The following is a 25,128-nucleotide window of genomic DNA, read 5'->3' on the forward strand; positions in this document are numbered from 1 at the left end:
TTTCTGCATAGACTAGATGAGAATTGTTCCAACTGGCCATTTCCCTCCCCACTGCTTGCCCCCGACTCTTCCACTGCCAACAGTATATACTACACTGCAAGGGAAACCTGAGAAGTGGCTGTGAGTTTCCTCAGAAAACAAAAGACCTCCTTTCAACCAGTCTATCCTCCCACCCACAACTACTTTAAGTGCCCATCAAATTAGAACAGAATTATAAATAGTTACAACTTTACAATGTGGTTGGCAACACATACAGTATTTACAGTGCCATAATGCTTCTGTTCTCTGGTTAAGCGATCCCTGAGACTGAACAGTGTTCTGTGTTTGCCAAGGGAGAGAGGGCCATAGCCCAGGAGACATAGGATATAGGGGTGAGGTGGCATGTTGTGGGGTTTCCATCTATCTGCAGGGCCCAGCTCCTCCAGAACAGCGGACTGTCGTGAGAACCCTGCCAAGGCAGGTCTAATGACTAGAGTTGGACTCTCTCCATCCTAAGCCCTGTGGTCCTTTGGTTTCAGCCACAGGTGTTCTACAAGGGGCACAGGTTTTTCAATGTCCTTGGCTTGACCTCATGGAACACAGAAGCCCAGCCTGTCCTGGTGGTGTCTGCTTTCTCAGCCAAAGCGCTCTCGCACCAGCAGCATCAGCTTCTTCTTGCCTTTGTAGATCTGTTTGAGGTTGTCAATGAACTGGGCAAACTGCAGGTGGCCATCCTGGGGCAGAAGGAAAGTCTCCCGGGCCTTGCTCAGAAACTCAATGAACTCTCCGTAGTGGCGGGGGCTGATGTGTGTCAGGCGTGAGTGGGTGGTGTTGATATAGGCGTTGATGGTGGCATCCAGCAGCTGACGCAGTGGAGCTTTGTCGGTGGACATGAGTTTTCCAGAGCTGCGGCGGCCTGGGATGCCTGCCAGGCCAGGTGCAGTCACCGTACAGCGCCGCAGGATGTCAGAAAGCACCGTGGCGCAGTGCACGCTCTTCACCACCAGGGGGAGAAGAGCCGCCAGCTCATTCTTTCCCAGAGAGTGGCTGAGGGCGCATGCCCAGAGCACATCATTGATGGCTGGATGGGTGTCCTGGTTATAGGCCAGGTTGAGATGACTCATGGCCAGTGAGGCTAGCTTGAAGGCACGTAGCGGGTAGCCACGGAGCTCCATGTAGCGAGCGATGGTGAACAGCTGTGAATGGGTCATGCCACCAGCAGCAGCATCAATGGCAATCTGGTAGGCTGCCTCAAAGGCGATGTGGTCTTTCTCACAGAGCGTAAGGGCCGACAGGGCACAACTCTGTGGATCCTTCATAGCACACTGCAGGGCCAGAGTGCGAGCGCAGCTAGCCAGCTCCTCCCTCTGGGGATAGTCGAGACTAAGGCGCAGGATAGTGGTGTGGGACACGGCTGTGGCAGCAACAATACTAGTAGCCTCCGTGGGGGTGAAGAGTGTGTACCAGCTCTGCAAGATGCTCACCAGGGCCCGCACACCTGTCAGAGATAGCCTGAGCTCAGCCGTGGCCATCTGGGTCCCGATCCAGGTCTGCCCAGATTACCATTTGGGGTCAGAACTTGGCCTGCAGAGATGAGTTCTCCCTCCTCATAGGCAATCTTGAGATAATCTGAGGCAAACCAGGGCAAGGGGAGCATCCCGGATGGCCAGACTCTGTTTGGGGTTTCTTCCCACTTCCTCCTTCCCCAGATGAGAAGGTTGAAGGTGCTCTTAGCTCCTCACAAGGATGGAGCAGCAAAGCCTGTGACTTGCCTGCAGTTAAGTAAAGCAGGGGTCCCAGGTTTGCCTGGGAGTTCTAGCTGAAGCAAGGTAGAGTCTAAAAGAAGTCAACCTCCAAGTTGTTTGGGGTGTCTCAGAAGCATGCACGGAAAAGGGCTGGGACCAAACCACTGGGCCAACCAGCTCCCAAAGGAGCACTTTGAGTACTGGTGACTGAAAATTCATTCTTTCAGTCAAAGTGCTGCTGACATCAGGGAATGGTCCAAGCAGTGGGCAGAGCTTGGGCTGGCTGAACAGAGGCTGTCTTCTCCTCCTACCAACAACCTCATCCTTTCCTAGATAGACCATCAGTTCTATCTAGGAAAGGGACGATGAGAGTTCTAAGGATTCATTGGCCTCTCTCAAGAGTAGGGCCTAGAAACTCCTTTCCCCTGGGGGTAGAGGGAGGTGGAAACTCACCCACTTCTGTCGCACATGTCACCAACCACCGCACCATCTCCCGGCGCCTCCAGTTAAGAGTTGATAAGGTCATCCGCATCACCTGGACACAAAAGAATATTTCCAGGGGGCTGAGCCTAACTGTTGTAACCCCCCCGCCCCCCCACATCCCCTAGTCAATTCACTTATTCAACAAATAACTTGGTGCTTTGAACAGCTGTTTCTCACTTGATAAGTAGACAGGTCTGTTTAATCTCTGACCCATCCCTCCCACCACCAGATAGGAGGCTTCTCTGACGAACTTGTAACAAATAAGAGTACATATTACCACATCTTGTGTGACTTGGAGGAATGAGGGCTAGGGAGGAGAGAATGGGACACCATGGAGCCTAAAACAACACTGCTTCAGGTCTTAATGTTAAAATGGAGCCCAATTTATGGAGTCCTTTTTAGGGACCACCCTAGAACTTGTGTTCTGAGGACACAGAAAGAATAAGACTTGCTTGTGCCCAGCCCCATGAGATGTCATCTCTTGTCAAGTGTCACTTTGTCAGAGGGCTAAAGCAGGGATGGCCCACTTTCCCCCGATACCTGTAACCCCAGCTCCAGGGCCACGTTGAGCAGGGTGCTGTCCGTACTACTGTCTGTGGGAGTAGCTATCTTGAATGCATCTTGAGCCAATTTGAAGATGAGAGAGGAAGAATGAATGTGTTTCTGTATTGCCTCCAGGATTGTTCGGAGTCTCAGCGTGTCCCCTGTAGATGCAGAGAGAAGGAGCAGGGGCTGAGTCTGCTTTAAAGCTGCCTTGAACAGCCAGGTGATCATTACAGGGACTGACTAAACTGGCTGTCAATTGACGGAATGCTTCTGAATGCTACCATCCCTTCTGGGTGGTCAATTCTATTGCTAAGGAATCCACTGGTAGGTCCTTTGCTTCCCAGACACCCACATGAATTCACTGCTCTTCACTTTTTGATTTGCCTCAACCCCTCACTCTCTATACCTTCAAGGCCTTTTTTTTTTAATGCTTTATTGTGAATTATGTGATAGTTTACATGGGAGGACATCTGCTTCACATTGATCCCGTCGTATATCGTTTTCTTGCCATGGTTACAATCCCTTCCATGTATCATCGATCAACCAATGGGTATACCCCGCAAGCCTGACCCCCTGTCGTCCACACACTGCCCCTCTCTCTCTCCAGATCCAAAGTCTCCAGCCGCTCCACTTCAGGGCTCTTTTGTTATTGTTGTGATGTCCAGTCGGTTCTGACTCACAGTGACCCTGTATAGGGTTTCCGAGGCTGTAAATCTTTGCAGAAGCAGAAAGCCTCAACTTTCTCCAGGGGAACACATGGTGGGCTTGAACCACCAACCTAAGTGTCCCACAGAGCTGCTGCACTTAGGTCCCAGAAATAATTTTCTTGAACACATGAATTTTGAAAGCTACTTATACAGGAGACAGGAAGCTACATTTTTTGCCAAAAAAAAAAAAAGACTTGTCATTCCCATTGTTCCCTAGAGCAAAGAGGAGATGGGCTAGCTCTTCTAATTCAACAGGCAAGGATTCTAGACAAAGAACTAACAGAGTCAAGGAAGATTCCACAGAAAAGGCATGAAGTGAAGGTTGCTGTATGAAGGCAGTATAGCGTATGAAAGATTGGAATACCTTATTAACTGTTGTTGTTAAGTGCCGTAGAGTTGGTTCTGACTTATAGTGATCCTGTGTAGGGTTTTCAAGGAGTGGCTTGTGAACTTGAACTGTCAACCTTGCAGGTAACAGTCCAGTGTTTATTCTGCAATGCCACACCAGGACTCCTTATTAAGGGTAGGATAAACACTGGACTCAATGGTAAACAATAAACACTAACTGCAAGGTCATTGGTTCCAACCTACCAGTTGCTCCTTGGAAACCCTATATAGGGCCACTGTGAGTCAGAACCAACTCAATGGCACTTACAACAACAACAATGTGAAATAAAGATAGAACAAAAAATAGGTGTGGTGGTAGGAGTAAAGGCTTTAGAGTAAAATACATTGGAATTGAACCAGTATAACCATCAGCTATTTACTGCTCAGTTACTTCTATAAAATGGGAAGAATAACCTTGAGGAGTATTGTGAGAATTATAAACAATTTGTGTATAGTAAATATTCTGATTCAATTTTTTACAATGATGATAGCTCTTTATTATATATATGTATAGTGTTTGTGTATATGAATCTTGTTGTTAAGTGCCACTGAGTCTGTTCTGAACCACAGTGACCTTGTATAGGGTTTCCAAGGAGTAGTTGGTGGGTTTGAACCACCAACCTTATGGTTAACAGTCCATACATTTGTATTCTTTCACCACACTTATTCAACCTGTATGCTGAGCCAATACTCTGAGAAGCTGGGTTATATGAAGAAAAATATGGCATCAAGATTGAAGGAAGACTCATTAAACACCTGTGATATATAGATGATACACCCTTGCTTGCTGAAAGCCAAAAGGACTTAAAATACTTACTCATGAAGATCAAAGACCATAGCCTTCAGTATGGATTGCATCTCAATGTAAAGAAAACAAAAGTTCTCACCACTGGACCAATAAACAACATTCTTATTGATGGAGAAAAGATTGAAGTTGTCAAGGACTTCATTTTTCTTGGATCAACCATCAACACTCATGGAAGCAGCAGTCAAGAAATCAAACAAAGTATTGCATTAGGCAAATATGCTGCACAAGACCTTTTAAAAATGTTGAAGAGCAAAGATGTCAGCTTGATGACTAAGGTGCGCCTGACCCAAGCCACGGTGTTTTCAGTAACCTCCTATGCATGTGAAAGTTGGACAGTGAATAAGGAAGATAAAAGAAGAAATGATGCTTTTGAGTTATGGTGTTGAAGGAAAATACTGAAAGTGTCATGGGCTGCCTAAAGAACAAACAGATCTGTGTTGGAAGAAGTGCAGCCAGAGTGCTCCTTGGAGGCTGGGATGGCCAGACTTCATCTCTCATACTTTGGACATATTGTCAGGAGGGACCAGTCACTGGAGAAGGATAACATGTTTAGTAGGGTGGAGGGTCAGAGAAAAAGAGGAAGACCCTCAGCAAGATGGATTGGCAAAGTGGCAGAATCGATGGACTCAAGCATGGCACAATTGTGAGGTTGGCCCAGGACAGGGCAGTGTTTTGTTCTGCTGTGCACAGTGTTGCTTTGAGTCGGTACTGACTCAATGGCACCTAACAGCAACAATCCCTCAGAAGTGAACTGCCTATTCCTTCTTCCTAGTCTGCCTTAAGCTGGAAGATCTGCTGAAACCTGTCCTCTATGGGTGACCCTCTGATGTTTGAAACTAGTGACATAGCTTCAATTATCATAAGCAATATGCAAGCCATCACAGTATGACAAACCGACAGACTTATGGGGATAAATGAAATAGTGTGATAAATATAGACCCCCAAATACTTGGTACTGTGTATTTCTAGGGAAAGGACTCAATAAAACTACAAACTAAGCTAAATATTTGTTGTACATATATATGCAATTTATATTTGTTACAATGGTTGCTTGAGGATCTTGGACAAATGGCTTTATCAATATTGCTATTATTTTCACCAAAGATTAGAGTTGGACATTTAATGATGGGCCATATACAAGATTCTCTAGTGATGAATCAGTACTTTAAAAAAGGACTAATTTTAGTGCCATGTGCCTCATTAATATGAGTATTTATATAACCAGTCTTTTAAATGTGTAACATTTAACATTGGCCAAAATTTTTTCTCATTGAAAAATTTATGTTATTTAATGCCAGTTATTACAAATTTTTCCATATGTCTATGGATAATTTTTCCATCTGTTACATCTCATCATCATTATCATACAAGTCTTATGCTTAAATGACTGTTAAATGTTCATATAATTAACTGGGGAAGAACTGTCTCCTCAAAGGAGAGTAGACCATGATGACGCAAATGGAGTAAAGCTTTCGGGACCTTCATTTGCTGATGGGATACAACTCAAAATGAAGAGAAACAGTGCAAACATTCATTAATAGTTGGAACATGGGGTGTAAGAAGTATAAATCTAGGAAAATTGTAAGTTGTCAAAAATGAAATGGAATGCATAAAGATTGATATCTTAAGCATTGGTGGTGGTGGTTATATGCCATGGACTTGGTTCCAAATCACAGTGACTCCATATAGGGTTTCCAAGGCTGTAAATCTTTACAGGAGCAGAATGCCTCATCTTTCTTCCATGGAACTGCTAGCTGTTTTGAACTTCTGACCATGAGATTAGCAATCCAATTCATAACCACTATGTATCAGAGCTGAAATCAACTAGAATCTGACAATCATTTGGTACAGGAGCAACAAATTCAAGAGAAATAGTGTAGCATTTATCATCAAAAGGACTATTTCACGATCCATCTTGAAGTACAATGTCATCCATGGTAAGATAATATCCATATGCCTACTACAGTGAAAACCAGTTAATACCATTATTATTCATGTTTATGCAACAACCACTAAAGCCAGTGATAATGAAACAGAAGAATTCTAACCAGCTTCTTCAGTCTGAAATTGATAAAATATGCAATTGAGATGGATTGAAAATTACTGGTAATTTGAGTGTGAAGGTTGGAGACAAAGAGAAAGGGTGGACAGTTGGAAAATATGGCCGTGGTGATAGAAAAAATATTGGAGATTGCATGATAGAAGTTTGCAACACCAATGACTTTTCATTGCAAATATCTTTTTAAAATGTCGTAAGATGTGACTATATACATGGATTTCATCAGATGGAATACACAGGAATCAAATTGACTACATCTGTGGGAATAGACAGTGGGTAAACTCAATATCATCAGTCCCAACAAGGTCAAGGGCTGATTGTGAAATTGTCAATTGCTTATATGCAAGTTCAGGGTGAAGCTGAAGAAAGTTAAAACAAGGACACAAGAGCCAAAATAAGATCGTGAACACATCCCACCTGAATTTAGAGACCATCTCATGAGAAGATTTGATGCGTTAGACATTAAAGACCAGAAGAACTGTGGAACGAAAACAAGAACATCATATGGGAAGAAAGCAAAAAGTCATTAAAAAAGACACGAATGAGAGAAAAGATCAAAATAGATGTCAGAAGAGGCTCTAAAACTGGCTCTCCAGTGTAGAGATGCTAAAATGAATGGCAGAAATGAGGAAGTAAAAGAGCTGAACAGAAAATTTCAAAGGGCACCTTGCGAAGACAAAGTCAGGTATTATAATGAAATGTGAAAAGACCTGGAGTTAGAAAACCAAAAGGAAAGAACACACTCAGCATTTCTCAAGCTGAAAGAACTGAAGAAAAAATTCAAGCCCCAACTTGAAATAATGAAGGAATCTATGGACAAAATATTGAATAATGCAGAAAGTATCGAAAGAAGAAGAAAGATATACACAAAGTCACTGTATCAAAAAGAAATGGTCAATGTTCAACCATTTCAAGAGGTATCATATAATCAAGAACTGATGGGACTGAAGGAAGAAGTCCAAGCTGCACTGAAGTCATTGGCAAAAAACAAAGTTTCAGGAATTGAGGGAATACCAATTGAAAAATTTCAACAAACTGGTGTGGTACTGGAGGGACTCCCTCATCTATGACAAGAAATTTTGGAGGACAGGTACCTGGTCAATTGATTAGAGAGTGATGACTCTGGAATGTGGAATGTAGAAATCACTGAACGATACCATTAATATAACATGCAAGTAAAATTTTGCTGAAGATAATTTTAAAATGGCTACAACAGTACATTGACAGGGAATTGCCAGTAACTCAAGTCACATTCAGAAAGACATGGAACTAGAGATACCATTTGTGACATCAGGTGGATTTTGGCTGAAAGCAAAGAATACCAGAACAATGCTTTCAATTGTCATGGAAGCAGCAGACAAGAAATCAAGTGACGTATTGCATTAACCTAATCTGCTGCACAAGACCTCTTTAAAGTGTTGGAGAGCAAAGATGTCAGTTTGAGGACTAAAGTGCTCCTTAACCAAGCCATGGTATTTTCAATTGCTTCATATGGATGTGGAAGTTGGAAAATTAATAAGAAAGGACTGATGCGTTTGAGTTACGGTGCTGGAGAAGAATATTAAAAGTACTGTAGACTGCCAGAAGAACAAGCAGGTCTGTGTTGGAAGAGGTACAGTCAGAATGTTCCTTGGAGGAAACCCCCCAATGAGATGGCTTGACATTCTGGCAGTAGCAATGGGCTCAAGCATAACCAGTGAGGATGGCGCAGCTGCAGGCAGTGTTTTGTTCTGTGTGCTTAGGGTCGCTTTGTGTCAGTACCAACCTGATGATGGCACTGATCCTGGGCCAACCTCACTTCTGTTGCCAAGCTTGACTCCATTGATGCTGCCACTTGGCCAATCCATCTCATTGGGGGTCTTCCTCTTATTCTCTCAACTTCCACCTTACCAATCATGATATCCTTCCCCAGCGACTGGTCTCCTGACAATATGTCCAAAGTATGAGAGATGAAGTTTGGCCATCTTGGCCTCCAAGGAGCACTCTGGCTGCACTTCTTCCAAACGGATCTATTGGTTCATTTGGCAGCCCGTGGCACTTTCAATATTCTCCTCCGACACCATAACTCAAAAGCATCAATTCTTCTATGGTCTTCCTTATTCACTGTCCAGCTTTCACATGCATATGAAGTTACTGAAAATACCTTGGCTTGGGTCAGGCGCATCATAGTCCTCAAGCTGACATCTTTGCTCTTCAACACTTTAAAAAGGTCTTGTGCAGCAGATTTGCCTAATACAATACGTCGTTTGATTTCTTGACTGCTGCTTCCATGAGTGTTGATAGTTGATCCAAGAAGAATGAAGTCTTTGACAATTTCAATCTTTTCTCCATTGATAAGAATGTTGTTTATTGGTCCAGTGGTGAGGATTTTTGTTTTCTTTACATTGAGATGTAATCCATACCGAAGGTTGTGTTCTTTGATCTTCATCAGTAAATGTTTTAAGTCCTCTTCACTTTCAGCAAGCAAGGTTGTATCATCTGCATATCACAGGTTGTTATGAGTCTTCCTCCAATCCTGATGCCACGTTTTTCTTCATAGAACCCAGCTTCTCGTATTATTTGCTCAGCATACAGGTTGAATAAGTATGGTGAAAGAATACAACCTTGTCGTACACCTTTCTTAATTTTAAACCATTCAGTGTTCCCATGTTCTGTTCGAACAACTGCTTCTTGGTCCAGGTACAGATTCCTCATGAGCACAATTAAGTGTTCTGGAATACTCAAACTTCACAATGTTGTCCATAGCTTGTCATGATCCACACAATTGAAAGCCTTTACGTAGTCAATAAAGCACAGGTAAACATCTTTCTGATATTCTCTGCTTCAGCTAAGATCCATTGGACATCAGCAATGATATCCCTCGTTCCATGGCCTCTTCTGAATCCGGCTTGAAACTCTGGAAGTTCTCTGTCAATGTATGCTTGCAGCCGTTTCTGTATTACCATTAGTAAAACTTTATTCACATGGGATATTAAAGAGATTGCCCTATGATTTCCACATTCCGTTGGGTTACCTCTCTTTGGAATGGGTACAAGTATGGAACTCTTCCAATCAGTCGGCCAGATAGTTGTCTTCCAAATTTCTTGGCAGAGATGAGTGAGTGGCTCCTGTGCCACCTTACTTTCTTGAAAGATTTCAATTTTGATTCCATCAATTCCTGGTGGAATTGCTTTATTTTTCATACTTCTGAGTTGAATCTAGGTGATGCATGTTAATGTCAGGTTGTTGTCTGCTGTTGTTGGTTCTCTAGCCAAAGAACTCCCTTTAATATTTTTTGCAATGTTGGTCTGGTTTTTTATAAATTTATTTTGTTTGTCTGAAAGCGACCTAATTTTACCATTGTATTTGATGGACAGTTTTTCTGGATATGATTACTGATTGGCAATTTTTTTCTTTCAGAGATTTATATATGTCATCCTATTGTCTTCTTGCTTGCATGGTTTCTGCTGAGAACTCAGAACTTAGTCTTATTGATTCTCTTTATAGTTAACTTTTCATTTTTCCTGAGTTGTTCTCAGGATTCTTTCTTTGTCTTTGGTTTTGAAAAGTTTGACTATAATATGTCTTGGTTTTCATTTGGGGTCTATCCTATTCGGAGCTCATTCAACTTCTTTAATGGCTATTTTTTTCTTCCCCTCATGATTTTAGGGACGTTTTCTTCCAACAACTCTCAGAAAATATTATCTAAGGCTTTTTTTTTGTTTTTTGTCTCTTCCTATTCTGGAATTCTTATCACATGTAAGTTTTCCTCTTAAAGTGTCCCACATCTTAGACTTTCTTTGTGGACGTTTTGTTACTTTTTTCCCTGATTGTTCCTCTAGAGATAAATATCGAGAGGTTTTTCTTCAAGCTCAGTAATTTGGCATTTGATTGACTCAATTCTACTTATTTGACCTTTTAGTGTATTATCTAGTTCTGAAGTCTAAGTATTAATTTTCTGGCTTTCTAATTGCTGTTTTTGTATGGTTCCTATTTTTTTCAGTTATTTTGTCAATTACCCCCTCTCAGTTTCTCCCATAGATTTGTCTGTATTTTCCTTGATTTCATCTGTAGTTTTCTTGATTTTTCTTACAATCCGTTGAAGTTGCCTAATTAGCATTCTTTTAAATTCCTTATCAGGTAGTTCTGAAACCGTTTCCAGTGTTACAGTTTTCTGACTGGGAACTACAAGGTTAGTTCAAACACACCAGCTGCTCCTCAGAAACCCTATAGAGAGTTGCTATGAGTTGGAACCAACTTGATGGCACTTAACAATAGCAACAAGGAGCGCTGGTAGTGGAGTGGGTTATGTGTTGGGCTGCTAACTGCAAGGTCAGCAGCTTGAATCCACTAGTTGCTCTGGGGTAGAAAGATGAAGGTTTCTGCTCCCATAAATATTTATAGTCTTGGAAACTCTATACAGGGTTGTTATGAGTTAGAAGTGACTTGATGGCGTGCAGCAGCAGCAGCAGCATGTTGGTGACTTATTTGAAGCACTCTGTCTTGTTTCTATTTGTAAGCTGAAATTGTCTGTTTTCTTCAAGACTCTATTGTGTCGTATTTATATTTAGTTGATGATTGTATACTGGTATATTCCCAGGCACTCACCACCTGTCTTCTGGTGGATGTGGTAGAGACAGGAAGTATGGATGCAGTTAGTTCTTTGTTCACTGTACAGTGCAGTTCTTGGCAGGTTCACGTCTCCAGAAGCAGGTGTGTTATGCCAGGCATCTGACCACAGGCAGAGGTTGTGCAGGAGGGGGTGCCACTAGCTACTGGGTTGGCGATGGCAGGGACTAGCCATGGTTCCAGCTGCCAGGAAGGAACAAGGGACTACTGCACTCCCTTGCAGCCAAACTCCAACTGAGTCTTGTGCCCACAAGCCACTGTATCCACAGCTGTTTGCAAATGCTCCAAATGGCCATGCCACACCATAGCAGCCCACAGGCCATCTGTTTTTCTTTTTTCTTTCTGCTCTTGTTTGGCCTCCTCCTCCAGTAGGTACTCAATCCACCTTTCTCATATTCTCTGATGCTCATGGTTCCAGCAGCTCCACCTGTATCTGTTTCACTCAGTCTCCCATGTCTTTGTTACAGAGGGTCAACTCAGTGCATCTGCTTACTCTGCCACCTTGTCCACCATGTGTTGGGCTGCTAACTGCAAGGTCTCTTGTCTTTTGATTTCTTGATTACTTCCATGTGTGCTGATTTTGGATCAAATCAAAATGAAGTCTTTTGAAACTTCAATCTTTTCTCCATCGTCACGATACCATTTACGGGACCAGTTGTGAGGATTTTGTTTTCTTTTACATTGAAGTCCAATCCATACTGAAGGCTGTGGTCTTCGATCTTCATCAGTAAGTCAGTCCATGGTACTTTTAATATTCTCTGACACAATTCAAATGCATGAATTTTTCTACACTTTTCCTTATTTATTGTCCAAGTTTCACATGAATAGGAGGCAATTAAAAAGACCACAGCTTAGGTTAGGTGCACCTTCGTCCTCAAACTGATATCTTAGCTCTTTTAACACTTTAAAGAGGTCTTGTGCAGATTTGCCTATTGTAATATGTCATTTGATTTCTTGACTGCTGTTTGCATGAGTGTTGACTGTGGGTCCAAGCAAAATGAAGTCTGATAACATTGATTTTTCATCCATCAAGATGGATTTATTGGTCCTCTTATGAAGAGTTTGTTTTCTTTATACTGTGGTGAAATCCATACTGAAGATTGTAGTTTTGATCTTCATAAGTATCTTAATGTGGCTACATAATATGCATTTATTTCAATTGCCAAAAGTTAAGTACTTGTGCTCCCCTTCTAGAAGCAAAGAAGCATATTCTTTAATAGTTCACTTGTGTCAAATAAAGATAAAATCATACAAGTGGAAAGAAATAACTTGGAGAAATTTTTAAACCCACATATTTTTGGGCTATGCCCCCAGAAATTCTAGTTTAGTAGGTTTGGAGTTGGGTCCAAGAATTCGCATTTCTAAGAAGCTCCCAGGTGATGCTGCCTATCACCCTTTGATAGCAAGGTTCTGACTGACTTGGTGTAAGTAATGAGGCTACATACTTTCTCATTACCTGCTGACACTGTGTCAATTCTGATTCATATCAACCCTGTAGGACAAGTAGAACTGTTCCATAGGGTTTCCAAAGCTGTAAATCTTTTCAGAAGCAGATTGTCTCATCTTTCTCCTGTAAAGCTGTAGTGGGTTTGAACAGTTGACCTTTGGTTAGCAGTCCAACACTTAACCCACTGTGCCATCCGGGTCCCTTATTTTCTCATTGCTGTTGTTAGGTGCCATTAAGTTGGTAACAACTCACAGTGACCCTATGCACAACAGAATGTTAACACTGCCTGGTCTTAGGCTAACCTCACAATTGTTGCCATGCTTGAGCCCACTGATGCTGCCACTTTGCCAATCCATCTCACTGGGGGTCTTCCTCTTTTTCTCTGACCTTATGCCTTAGCAAACATGATATCCCTCTCTAGGGACTGGTCCCTCTTGACAATATGTCTGAAGTACGAGAGATGAAGTCTGGCCATTCTGACCTCCAAGGAGCACTCTGGCTATACTTCTTCCAACACTGTAAAAGGCCCGTGAAATCAATTGGTCTGATCCTGCCAAAGCAACCACAGTCCCAGCCATCACATTTTTTGTTGTTAGTACTGTCGAGTCAGTTCTGATTCATAGAGACTCAGTATAGGGTTTCTGAGGAGCAGCTGGTAAGTTTAAACTACTGACCTACAGTTCAAAAAGACCTTGTGGTCTAGTGCTTATCCTACAGTGCCACACCAGAACTCCAACCATCACAGTGGTATTGTTGCTGTTGGTAAGTGCTCTGCGATTTTGTTTCCATTCCTTCTTTCCCAACTTGTGAATTTCATTTGTAGGTTAATGCTGCTCTTTTGATCTTGAATGGTTGACCATTCTGTGATGTGCATACATCACTTGTGTTGTTGTCCGACCCTACCTCCCCCCCTTCCCCCCAAGCATATACCTGTGTACTGCTTGGTTGAAAATTGAGCAGGCGAGTTCTGTTCCAGACTTGTGTGGCTGAAGGTCATAGTCTTGGGGGTCCTCCAGTCCTTTTTTGTTTTTTGACTGGAATAATTTTGAGGGGAGACTTGCATTTGTATGATTTCATTAGCCACTCCTTGGAAACCCTATACAGGGTTGCTATGAGTTGGAACCGATTTCGCAGCACTAAACAACAAACAACAACAATCAACTGCTGCCTAAATAGAGTAAAGAACATATGCGGGGGCTTAAAAAGTTTATGGAAAAGTGGAATGAAAAGATAATTGAAAAATTTCACAAACTTTTTGAAGTTCCCTCAATTTTTATATTTGCTCTTCATTGGGAGTAAAATTCCTTAGTCACAAGATTGTATTGCACTGAGAGAAAGTATACGCTAAAAGTGTTACTTTTCACATGAAGTTCAAAGAGGTATGGGTGTGTGTAATCCTGGTCCAGGAATAATAAAATTATATAGATTTTTTTTTTTTTTTTTTGGCCAGTCTAGCTTGTGTATAATGAGCTGTCACTGTACAAACTATTGAACCAATCAGAAAATATTTATTTTATTACCCATGCTTTTTTGATCATTATTTGTTGTTAAGTGGCATCAAGTTGGTTCTGACTCAGCGACTCTGTCTAGGGTTTCTGAGGAGCGGCTGGCAAGTCTGAATCTCTAACCTTGCAGTTGAAAGCCACCTTCAGTCAGACCATTCAGTCTATGCTTGAAGTCCTTTTACCTTAAAACCTCTGGGTGTTTGCTCATTAGTCCTTGTTAATGGTTTTTGCTCTTTTTTTTGTTGTTTCTTAAGAACATGGGTCAGAACAGAGTTAAGTCATATGTACTGTATATATATTTTGGAACTAAGGTTTTCACTAAAAGTTATCTTAGTAAGTCTGTTAATGTAATTTTCATATACTTCATGACTAGCAGCTTTTCATTTTTAGTTTTTATTGTGAATTGTGTAAGGTTTACAGAGCAGCTCATTAGTTTTACATTCAACAAATCATATACTTGTGTCATCTTAATTATTGCAGTCCACTAAGGTAACTTGGCTGAAAGCAAAGAATATCAGAAAGATGTTTGCCTGTGCTTTATTCACTACGCAAAGGCTTTCGATGGTGTGGATCATGACAAGCTATGGACAACATTGCGAAGTTTGAGTATTCCAGAACACCTAATTGTGTTCATGAGGAATCTGTACCTGGACCAAGAGGCAGTTGTTTGAACAGAACAGGGGAATACTGAATGGTTAAAAATTAAGAAAGGTGTGCAACAGGGTTGTATTCTTTCACCATACTTATTCAACCTGTATGCTGAGCAAATAATCCAAGAAACTGTGTTATATGAAGAAAAACATGGCATCAGAATTGGAGGAAGACTCATTAACAACCTGTGATATGCAGATGACACAACCTTGATTGCTGAAAGTGAAGAGGACTTAAAACATTTACTAATGAAGATCAAAGAACACAGCCTTCAGTATGGATTACATCTCAATGTCAAGAAAAAAAAAAATCCTCACCAATGGACCAATAAACAACATTCTTATCAATGGAGAAAAGATTGAAGTTGTCAAGGACTTCATTCTTCTTGGATCAACTATCAACACTTATGGAAGCAGCAGTCAAGAAATCAGACGTCATATTGCATTAGGCAAATCTGCTGCATAAGACCTTTTTAAAGCGTTGAAGAGCAAAGATGTCAGCTTGAGGACTAAGGTGCGCCTGACCCAAGCCATGGTGTTTTCAATAACATCATATGCATGCGAAAAGCTGGACAGTGAATAAGGAAGACCGTAGAAGAATTGATGCTTTTGAGTTACAGTGTTGGAGGAGAATATTGAAAGTGTCATGGGCTGCCAAAAGAACCAATAGATCCGTTTTGGAAGAAGTGCAGAGAGAGCGCTCCTTGGAGGCCAAGATGGCCAAACTTCGTCTCTCATACTTCGGACATATTGTCAGGAGGGGCTGGTCGCTGGAGAAAGATATCATGTTTGATAAGGTGGAGGGTCAGAGAAAAAGAGGAAGACCCCCAACGAGATGGATTGGCCAAGTGGCAGCATCAATGGACTCAAGCGTGACAACAGTAGTGAGGTTGGTCCAGGATCGGGCAGTGTTTCGTTCTGGGGTGCATAGGGTTGCTATGAGTTGTACCAACTCAATGGCACCTAACAACAACAACAACAAGGTAACATCACTTATCTCACTTCTTTCCTAGAGTTCTTGTTTCTATGCCTCCTTCTTCCCCAACTCTGCTGAATTTTGACCTTAGGTAAATGCTGCTTGTTTGATCTCAAATGTTTGATCCTTTTGTGGTGTGTGTACATCACAAGTGTTTTTGTCTCCGCTACTTTTTTTTTTTAATTGTTTGGCTAAAAATTAAGCCACAGGTATGAGTTCAATTTCAGACCTGGTGGTGACCAAGGGCTGTAGTCATGGGGTTCTGACAGTCTCTATCTGACCAATAAGCCTGGTCTTTTTTATGATTTTGAATTTTGCTCCACATTTTTTCCGGAATGTGATTCCTTTCAGAGCAGTTGGTAGTGGTAGTCACGTACCATCTAGTTCTGGTCTCAGGGCCATCGAGCCAGATGTTCATGTGGTCCATGAATCTATTGTATAAATTGTTAGCCGAAGGTTTTTCATCTTAGATGTCATATATTTTATAACTTGATGATTCTTAAAATGTCTACAACCAATGTTCAGAATAGTCTGTACTTATATAATGTTTAGTCCTTTCTGGAATATTCAATGGCTATTCACACTTCATTGCTGACTCCATTTAATCATGGCAACATCTTCATTTTTTGCCTTCTCAAAATTCTATTCTTCCTTAGGTCTGGTCATTATTGTACCTGTAAACACTTTGTCTACTTCTTCAAATCAAAGTCCCCAAAACCAAACTCTGCTGTTGGGTTGACTCCGACTCACAGCACCCACAATCTCCAAAGCTGTAATCTTTATGGGATTAGTCTGTCACATCTTTCTCTTGTCAAGGGGCTACGGGATTCAAACTGCTGACCTTTCCGTTAGCATCCAGGCTATTAACCATGGCACCACCAGGACTCTTTCTTCAAGTCATCTATGGTATTGATTTCCATATCATATTCTGTAGTGAGATGCCCCATAGGCACACCTTGATCAAGCTTCGGCAATGAGTCTATTTTCTATGCTATTGATAATTACAAATGCTTCCTTTTCTTTCATCTAGTCAGTTCTGACTCATAGCCCCCCTATATAGGATTCTGAGACTGTAAATCCTTACAGGAGTGGCTAGTGGCTTTGAACTGAAGACCTTGCAGTTAGTAGCCCAATGATTAATCCACAGTGCCACCACCAGGGCTTCAGAATTTGATGTTTTTACAGACAATTAAGCTTCAAGTCGCAAAATAGCAACAACAAAAAAACCAAAAACAGAACCTGTCGCCTCCAAGTGGATTCAGACTCCTGATGAGCCCACCGGGCAGCGTAGAACAGCTCCAGAGGGTTTCCAATATTGTCGATCTTAATGGGAGCAGCCAGCCTTATCTTTCTCCTGCAGAGCAGCTGGTGGATTGAACTGCTAATGTTGCTGTTAGCAGCCCCACACTTAACCCACTATACCATCAGGGATCCTTAGCAAAACCAAAAAGGTGAATAACAGAGGTGTCTGTGACTGGTAAATGTTGAGAAACACCGAATGTTTCATGTCAGTTGAAGTAAGGATTTGCTGTAAAATTTATGGGAAAATGTTGCGGTTTAAATTACTTTTTCAGATTTTGGATTTGCATATAAGAGATTTGGGACCTAAAGTAATATATCTATCAATCTACTACTGATGGATACTTAGATTGTTTTCAATAACAAACAATGTTGGAATGAATGACCTTGTTGTTAAGTGCCGTTGAGTTGGTTCTGACTCATAGTGATCCTGTATAGGGTTTAAACCACAGACCTTGTGGTTAGAAGTCTAGTGCTTACCTTACAGTGCCACACCATGGCTCCTTATACAGATATTATTTCACATTTACAAACATTTTTGTAAGACAAAATACTGGAAGTGAAATTGCTGAGTGAAAGGATATGTGCATTTGTAATTTTGATATTTAGTGCTAAACTACCTTCCACAAGGCATTACCAATTTAGACTTCTACCAGCAAGGTTAAAGAGTGCTAGTTTCTACACACCTTTGCCAACAATGTTATCAAATATTTCATTTATTTTGAAATTATTTCAAATTTATAGAAATGTTTCCTGAATAATACAGAGAGCTCTTTTCTTATCTCTGAATCACTTGAAAGCAAGTAACTGAACTGAAGCCCCATCAACCCTGAATGCTGTATTGTGTATTTCCTATCAACATGGCCATTCTTTTACATACTCAAAACATGACCATCAAAACCAGGAAATTAACCTTGATATATTACTGTCATGTACTTATTACTGCAGATCTCTCGTTGGTTAAAGTGCACCTGACCTAAGCTATGGTATTTTCAATCACCTCACATGCATGCAAAAGCTGGGCAATAAAGAGAAATGAAAAAGAATTGATGCATGTAAATTATGGTGTTGGCAAAGAATACTGAAATTACTATGGACTGCCAGAATAATAAAAAAATATGTATATCTGTCTTAGAGGAAGTCAGCCAGACTGCTCCTTAAAAGTACGGGTGGCAAGACTCAGTCTCACTTACTTTGGACATGTTATCAGAAGGGACCAGTTCCTGGAGAAGGACATCATGCTTGGCAAAAGTAGAGGGTGAATGAAAATGAGTAAGATGCTCAATGAGATGAATGGCTGCAACAACCGGCTCAGGCAGAGCAATGATTGTGAGGATAGCACTGGACTATACAACATTTTGTTCTGTGTTACACAGGGTTAGTATGAGTCAGAATGGACTTGATGGCACCTAACAGCAGCAACGACCACAGACCCTGTTATTTACGATGACTATATGGGTTCACTTTTTTAAGCTATTAATATGGTGAATTATAGTGGCTGATTTTCCTATGGTAACCAACCTTACACTCAGTTCTAGGAAAAACTTAACTTAGGCAGGATATATTATCCTTTTTTATTTATTGTTGGACTCCATTTGATAAAATATAAGAAAAATTGTCATATATTCATGAGGGAATAAGTCCTTAGTTATCTTTTCTTATAATTTTTGTCTGATTTTGGTATCAGTGTAACAACGTTGACTTTATAGACTGAGCTAGGAAATATTTTCTCCTCCAGTATTCTGTAAGAGTTTGCACAGAATTCTGATGTTTTTCTTAATTTTTTAAAAAAAACTTTTTATTGTGACTTGAGTGTAGGTTTACAAAACAGATCATCAGTTCCACATTCAATAAATTACACACTTCATGTCATCACAATAATTGCAATCTGCTACATGTACCATCAGTTAACAGTATTCACTTTTTCCTCCTCCCCCTGTAACCATCAGAGAATGTTTCACTTAGCAAGAAAATCTCTTCTTAACTTTTTACAACAGTGGTCTCATGCAATATCTGTACTTTTGTGATTGACCAATTTCACTCAGCATAATGTCCTCCAGGTTGCAGATTCTCAGTTAGTCTTCGATATTGCAAAATATTCCATTATGTGTATGTACCATAGTTTAACCATTCTTCTGTTGAGGGGCATTTAGGTTGCCTCCATCTTTTTGCTGTTGTGAAGAGTGCTGCAGTGAACAAGGGTGTGCACAGATCTAGTCCTGTCACAGCTATTATATCTTGAGGATATATACTAACTAGAGGGCTTGCTGGGTCATATGGTATTTTTATTTCTAACTTTTTGAGAAAGTGCCATACCACTGTTCACCACTTTGAGTATTTCTTCATGTTTGTTAGTCACTTAAATGTCTTCTTGGGTTAAATATCTCTGTTCATGTCTTCTGCCCATTTTTAAATTGGATTATTTGTCTTTTTTTTTTTAGTATTATTTGTCTTTTTGTTGAAGCACTGAAGTGTATTGTAAATTTTGGAGAGTAGTCCTTTGTCTGATAAAAAAAATGCCAAACATTTTTTTCCAGTCTGTGAGTTCTCTTTTTGCTCTTTTGGTGAAATCCTTTGATGCATGTAACAGACTACTTTTTAGGAGTTCCAAGTCATCTATTTTGTCTTCTGTTTGTGTGTTCTAGTTATGTTTGATAGTATATGTGTTGATGGTGCTATGTATCAGAACTCCTAAGTTTGTTCCTGTTTTTTGATTGACAATCTATATAGTTCTATATTTTACATTAAAATCTTTAATTCACACTGACTTCATTTTTGTATATGGTGTGAAGTATGGGTAATTTTTTTGTTTTCTGCAAATGGATTTCCAATTTTTCCAGCACCTCTTGTTGAAGAGACTATCTTTTCACCATTTAATGCATTTTGGCCCTCTGTCAAAGATTAACTGACTGTAGGTGGATGAATTTACCTATTTCATTAATTTAAGTATTTTTTGTTATATTTGTTGTTGTTGTTAAGTGCTGTCAAGTCGTTTCCAACCCATAGCGACCCTGTACAGGGTTTCCAAGGCTGTAAATCTTTATGGGAGCAGAATGCCTCATCTTTCTCCCACGGAGCGGCTGGTAGTTTCGAACTGCTGGCCTTAAGGTTTGCAGCCCGATTCGTAACCACTACGCTATCAGAGCTCCTCTTTGTTGTATTAGTACCAGGCTATTTTGACTACTGTGTCTGTGTAGTAGGTTTTGAGATCAGGAAGTGAGAGGCCACCTATTTTGTTCTTCTTCTTTATGATTTGCTCATCTGGGGTCCTTTTCCTTTCCTTTCATCTCTTTAAAGAATGATGTTGGAATCTGGATTCGGATAGCATTATATCTATATATTGCTTTCGGTAGTGTCAAGATTTGCACAATGTTAAGTCTTCCCATCCACGAGCAGGGCATTTCCCTTCATTTCTGCACATCTGTTTTTGTTTCTTGTAGTAGCATTTTGTAATTTTCTTTACAGTGGTCTTTTGTTTCTTGGTTAATTTATTACCAAGTAGTTAATCTCTTGGGTTGCTATTGTAAATGGTGCTGTTTACCTGATTTCCTTTTCAGAGTTCTCTTTATTAGTGTAAAGGAATCCAACTGAATTTTGAATGTTGCTCTTGCACCCTGTCACTTTGCTGAATCTATCAATGAGTTCCAATAATTTTCTTGTGGAATTTTAGATTTTCTAAGTATAGGATCATATTGTATGTAAATAGAGTTTTACAACTTCTTTGTCAATTTGTTGTTGTTGTTCAGTGCCGTTGAGTCGATTCGGACCCATAGCGACCCTGTATAGGGTTTCCGAGGAGCAGCTGGTGAGCTTGAACCATCGACCTTGCAGTTCAAACAGCTTTGCAGTCTGGCGCATTAACCCACAGCACCACACCAGGACTTTGCCAATTTAGATGTCTTTAATTCCTGGTGTGGCGCTGTGGAATAATGTACTTGACCTCAAGGTCATTTAACTGCAAGGTCGATGGCTCCAATTCACAAGCTGCTCCTCGGAAACCCTATAAAGGGTCGCTATGAGTGAGAACTGACTTGAAGGCACTTAATAACAACAACAGTTTCCCTTTCTTGCCTTAAAACTCTAAGACTTCCAACACAATATTGAATAGGAGTGGTGATAAAGGGCATCCTTTATCTGGTTCCTGTTCGCAAGGTGAATGACTTCAGTTTCTCACTATTGAGAGTGATATTGGTTGTTGGTTTTGTATGTTCTTGTTGTTAAGTGCCTTTGAGTTGGTTCTGAATCATAGCGACTCTGTGTAGGGTTTCCAAGGAGCTACTGGTGGGTTTGAACTGCTAATCTTGTAGTTTGCAGTCCAGTGCTGATCCTAGAATGCCATACCAGTTTTGTATATATGCCTTTAATTATGCTGAGAAATTTCCCTTCTGTTTCTATTTTGCATAGGTTTTTTTTTTTTAAATCAAGAATGAATGTTGGATTTCTGTCAAATGTCTATTCTGCATAAATTGATATGATCATGTGTTTTATTCCCTTTTCTTATTTATATGGTAAATTACATTGATTTTTTTTCTAATATTGAACCATCCCTGCATGTTGTTTTTAAGTGCTATTGAGTTGGTTCTGACTCATAGTGACCCTGTATAGGGTTTTTGAGGAGCAGCTGGTGGGTTTGAACTGCTGATCTTGTTGTTTTCAGTCCAGTGCTGATCCTACAGTGCCACACTAGGAGTCTCGCATACTTGGTCATGATGCGTATTATGTTTTTGATATATTGTTGGAGTCTATTCGCTATGATTTTGTTGAGAATTTTTGCATCTGTGTTTATTAGGGATATCAGTATAGTTTTCTTTCTTAGTGATGTCTTTACTGGTTTTGGTATCAGAGTTATGCTTTTTTCATAAGATGAATTTGGGAGTTTTCCATTCTTTTAGTATGCAATAGTTTCAGTGGAATTGGTGTCAGCTTTTCTCTGAATGTTTGGTTGAATTCACCAGTAAAGTCATCTGGGCATGAGCTTTTTTTCAGTTGGGAGTTTTTTAATGACTTGATCAATTTCTTCTTTTGGTATAGGCCTGTTCAAGTTTTCTACTTCAGCATGTGTTAGTTTAGGTAGGTCATATGTTTCTAGAAATTTGTCCATTTCTTCCAGGTTTTCAAATTTTTTAGAGTACAGTTCTTCATAGTATACTGTTATTATCCTTTTTATTTACATTGGTTCTGTCATGATATCCTCCATATAATTTGTGATATTTGGATCTTTTCTTTATTCTTTTTTTGTTAGATTTGCCAGTGGTTTGTTGATTTTTATTCATCTTTTTAAAGAACCAGATTCTTGACTTCTTGATTCTATTGTTTTTCTATTTCATTTATTTCTGCTCTAACCTTTATTATTTCTTTTCTTCTGGTGGCAGGTTTACTTTATGGTTCTTTTTCTAATTGTTGGAGATGTTAAGGTGTTGATTTTGGTTCTTTCTTCTTTTTGGATGTGTGCTTTTATTGCTATAATTTGCCCTATGAGCACTGCTTTTATTGTGTCCCAAAGGTCTTGTTAAGCTGTATTGTTATTCTCATTTGACTCAAGGAATTTTTTAATTTAATTTTTATTTGTCTATTACCCAGTAGCTTTTAAGCAGAATGTTGTTCAATTTTTATGTATTTATTTCCTTGATTTTCCTACTATTGATTTGTAACTTTATAGCATTGTGATCTGAAAAGATGCTTTGTAATATTTTGATGTTTTTAAATTTATTGAGGCTTGCTTTGTGGTCTAACACATAGTCTATTTTGGAGAATGCTCCATATGCACTGGAAAAGAATGTATATTGTGCGGTTGTTGGGTCGAGTGCTCTGTGTATGTCTATAAAGTTTTTGTTGTTTAGTTCTTTGTCGAATTTCTTTCTAGTTGTTCTGTTCATCAAAAGTGGCATATTAAAATCTATTATTATTATAGAGTTATATATTTCTTCAGTTCTAATAGAGTTGATTTATGTATTTTGACACTCTTTCATTGGGGGCATAGGTATTTATTGTGGTTATATCCTCTTATTCAACTGACCCTTTAATCATTTTTGTCTCTTATGCTGGTTTTTGCCTTAAAATCTATTTGATCAGAGATTAAAATGACCACTTCTGCTCATTTTTGATTGCCATTAGCTTGATATCTTTTTTCCATCCGTTGATTTTCAGTCTATTTCTTTGTGTGTGAGATGTATCTCTTGTAAACAGCATATTAAAGAAACATGTGTTCTTATCCATTCTGCTACTTTGTCTTTTAAGTAGTGCATTTAATCCATTTACATTCTGTGTAATTATCCATAGGTATGAACAGATTGCTTTTATTTTCTGTGTTTTTTTTTTTTGTGTGTGTGTGTGATGCAGCTGGTTTCTTTGTTCCACATAATTATTTTGTTTACGGTTTTCTTTTCATTTTCTTTATTTCTGTTGTATTGCTATTACTGTTGTTAAGTGCTGTTGAGTCAGTTTGGACTCATCGAGACCCTGTGTAGGGTTTCTAAGAAATGGCTGGTGAGTTTGAACCACCAATCTTGTGGTCAAATGTTTTATCCCACAATGCCACATCAGGACTTCTCTGTTGTATTGTTGTTGTTGTTATGTGCCGTGGAGTCGGTTTTGACTCATAGTGAACCCGTACAGGGTTTCCAAGGCTGTAAATCTTTATGGAAGTGGAAAGCCTCATCTTTATCCTGTGGAACAGCTGGTAGTTTCGAACTGCTGACCCTGAGGTTAGCACACTGATTCGTAACCACTACTCTACCAGAGCTTCTTGTATTAATGTTTACTAAATCTTTCTGATTTTCCTTTTTTATTTTGATGTGAAGATGTACTTACTATCATTGAGGTTACCAATTTGCCCCATTTAAATAGTCTGTTTTAATTGAGATCTCCTTGCCTTCCTTGACATTTAGAAGTTCTGTATCTACATTATTCCCTTTTTTTTTGCTTTGTAGTTGACTTTATTATAAATTGGTATCTCTGGTTCACTATATTTGGTCCTTTAAGTACTTCTATATCTGCACTGTCAATGTATGCTTGCAGCTGCTTCTGTATTACCTTTAGTAAAGCTTTATTCGCATGAGATATCAAAGACATTGTCTGATGATTTCTGCATTCCATTGGGTCACCTCTCTTTGGAATGGGCACAAACACGGATCTTTTCCAATCAGTCGGCCAGACAGTTGTCTTCAAAAATTTCTTGGCAGAAATGAGTGCTTCCTGTGCTGCCTCATTTTCTTGAAAGATTTCCATTTTTATTCCAACAATTCCTGGTGCTTTGTTCTTTGCCAATTCCTTCAATGCACCTTGGACTTCCTCCTTCAGTATCATTGGCTCTTGATCATATGCTACCTATTGAAATGGTTGAACATTAACCATTTTCTTTTGGTACAGTGACTCTGTGTATTCCTTCTACCTTCTCTTGATACTTTCTCCATCATCCAATAATTTGCCCAGAGAATCTTTCAATAATGAAAGTTGAAGCTTGAATTCTTTCTTCAGTTCCCCCAACTTGAGAAATGCTGCATGTGTTCTTCCTTTTTTTGGTTTTCTGATTCTAGATCTTTGCACATTTGGCTGTAATTTTTGGCTTTATCTTCTGGAGCTGATCTTTGAAATTTTCTGTTCAGCTCTTGGACCTCTCCTCATTTCTACCACTTGCTTTAGCATCTCTATGCTGGAGAGAAAGCTTCAGTGTCTCTTCTGACATCCATTTTGACCTTTTCCTTCTTTCTTGTCTTCTTAATGACATTTTGCTTTTTCTTCATGTATGATGTTCTTGATGTCATCCCACAACTCTTCTGGTCTTTGGTCTTTAGTGTTTAATGTATCAAATCCGTTATTCAGGTGATTTGTAAATTCAGGTGGGATATATTCAAGGTCATATTTTGGCTCTTGTGGACTTGTTTTCATTTTCTTCAGCTTCAGTTTGAATTTGCATATGAGTAATTGATA

General features: G+C 39.8%; 1 protein-coding gene across 1 annotated transcript in view; it reads right to left on the minus strand.

Moving 5' to 3' along the window:
• Window positions 1-614: 614 nt before the first annotated feature.
• Window positions 615-25,128, minus strand: part of ZSWIM5 (zinc finger, SWIM-type containing 5) — a 317,188-nt gene continuing 292,674 nt past the window's right edge. Inside the window, exons 12-14 of the mRNA XM_006839698.1 lie at window positions 2,748-2,911; window positions 2,178-2,259; window positions 615-1,477 (exon numbers count right to left, since the gene is read on the minus strand). Of these exons, the coding sequence (XP_006839761.1) occupies window positions 615-1,477; window positions 2,178-2,259; window positions 2,748-2,911 (1,109 nt within the window). The remainder of the gene's footprint in view (window positions 1,478-2,177; window positions 2,260-2,747; window positions 2,912-25,128) is intronic.

The sequence above is a fragment of the Chrysochloris asiatica genome, unplaced genomic scaffold (assembly GCF_000296735.1).
Source record: "Chrysochloris asiatica unplaced genomic scaffold, ChrAsi1.0 scaffold00026, whole genome shotgun sequence".
Lineage (NCBI taxonomy): Eukaryota > Metazoa > Chordata > Mammalia > Afrosoricida > Chrysochloridae > Chrysochloris > Chrysochloris asiatica.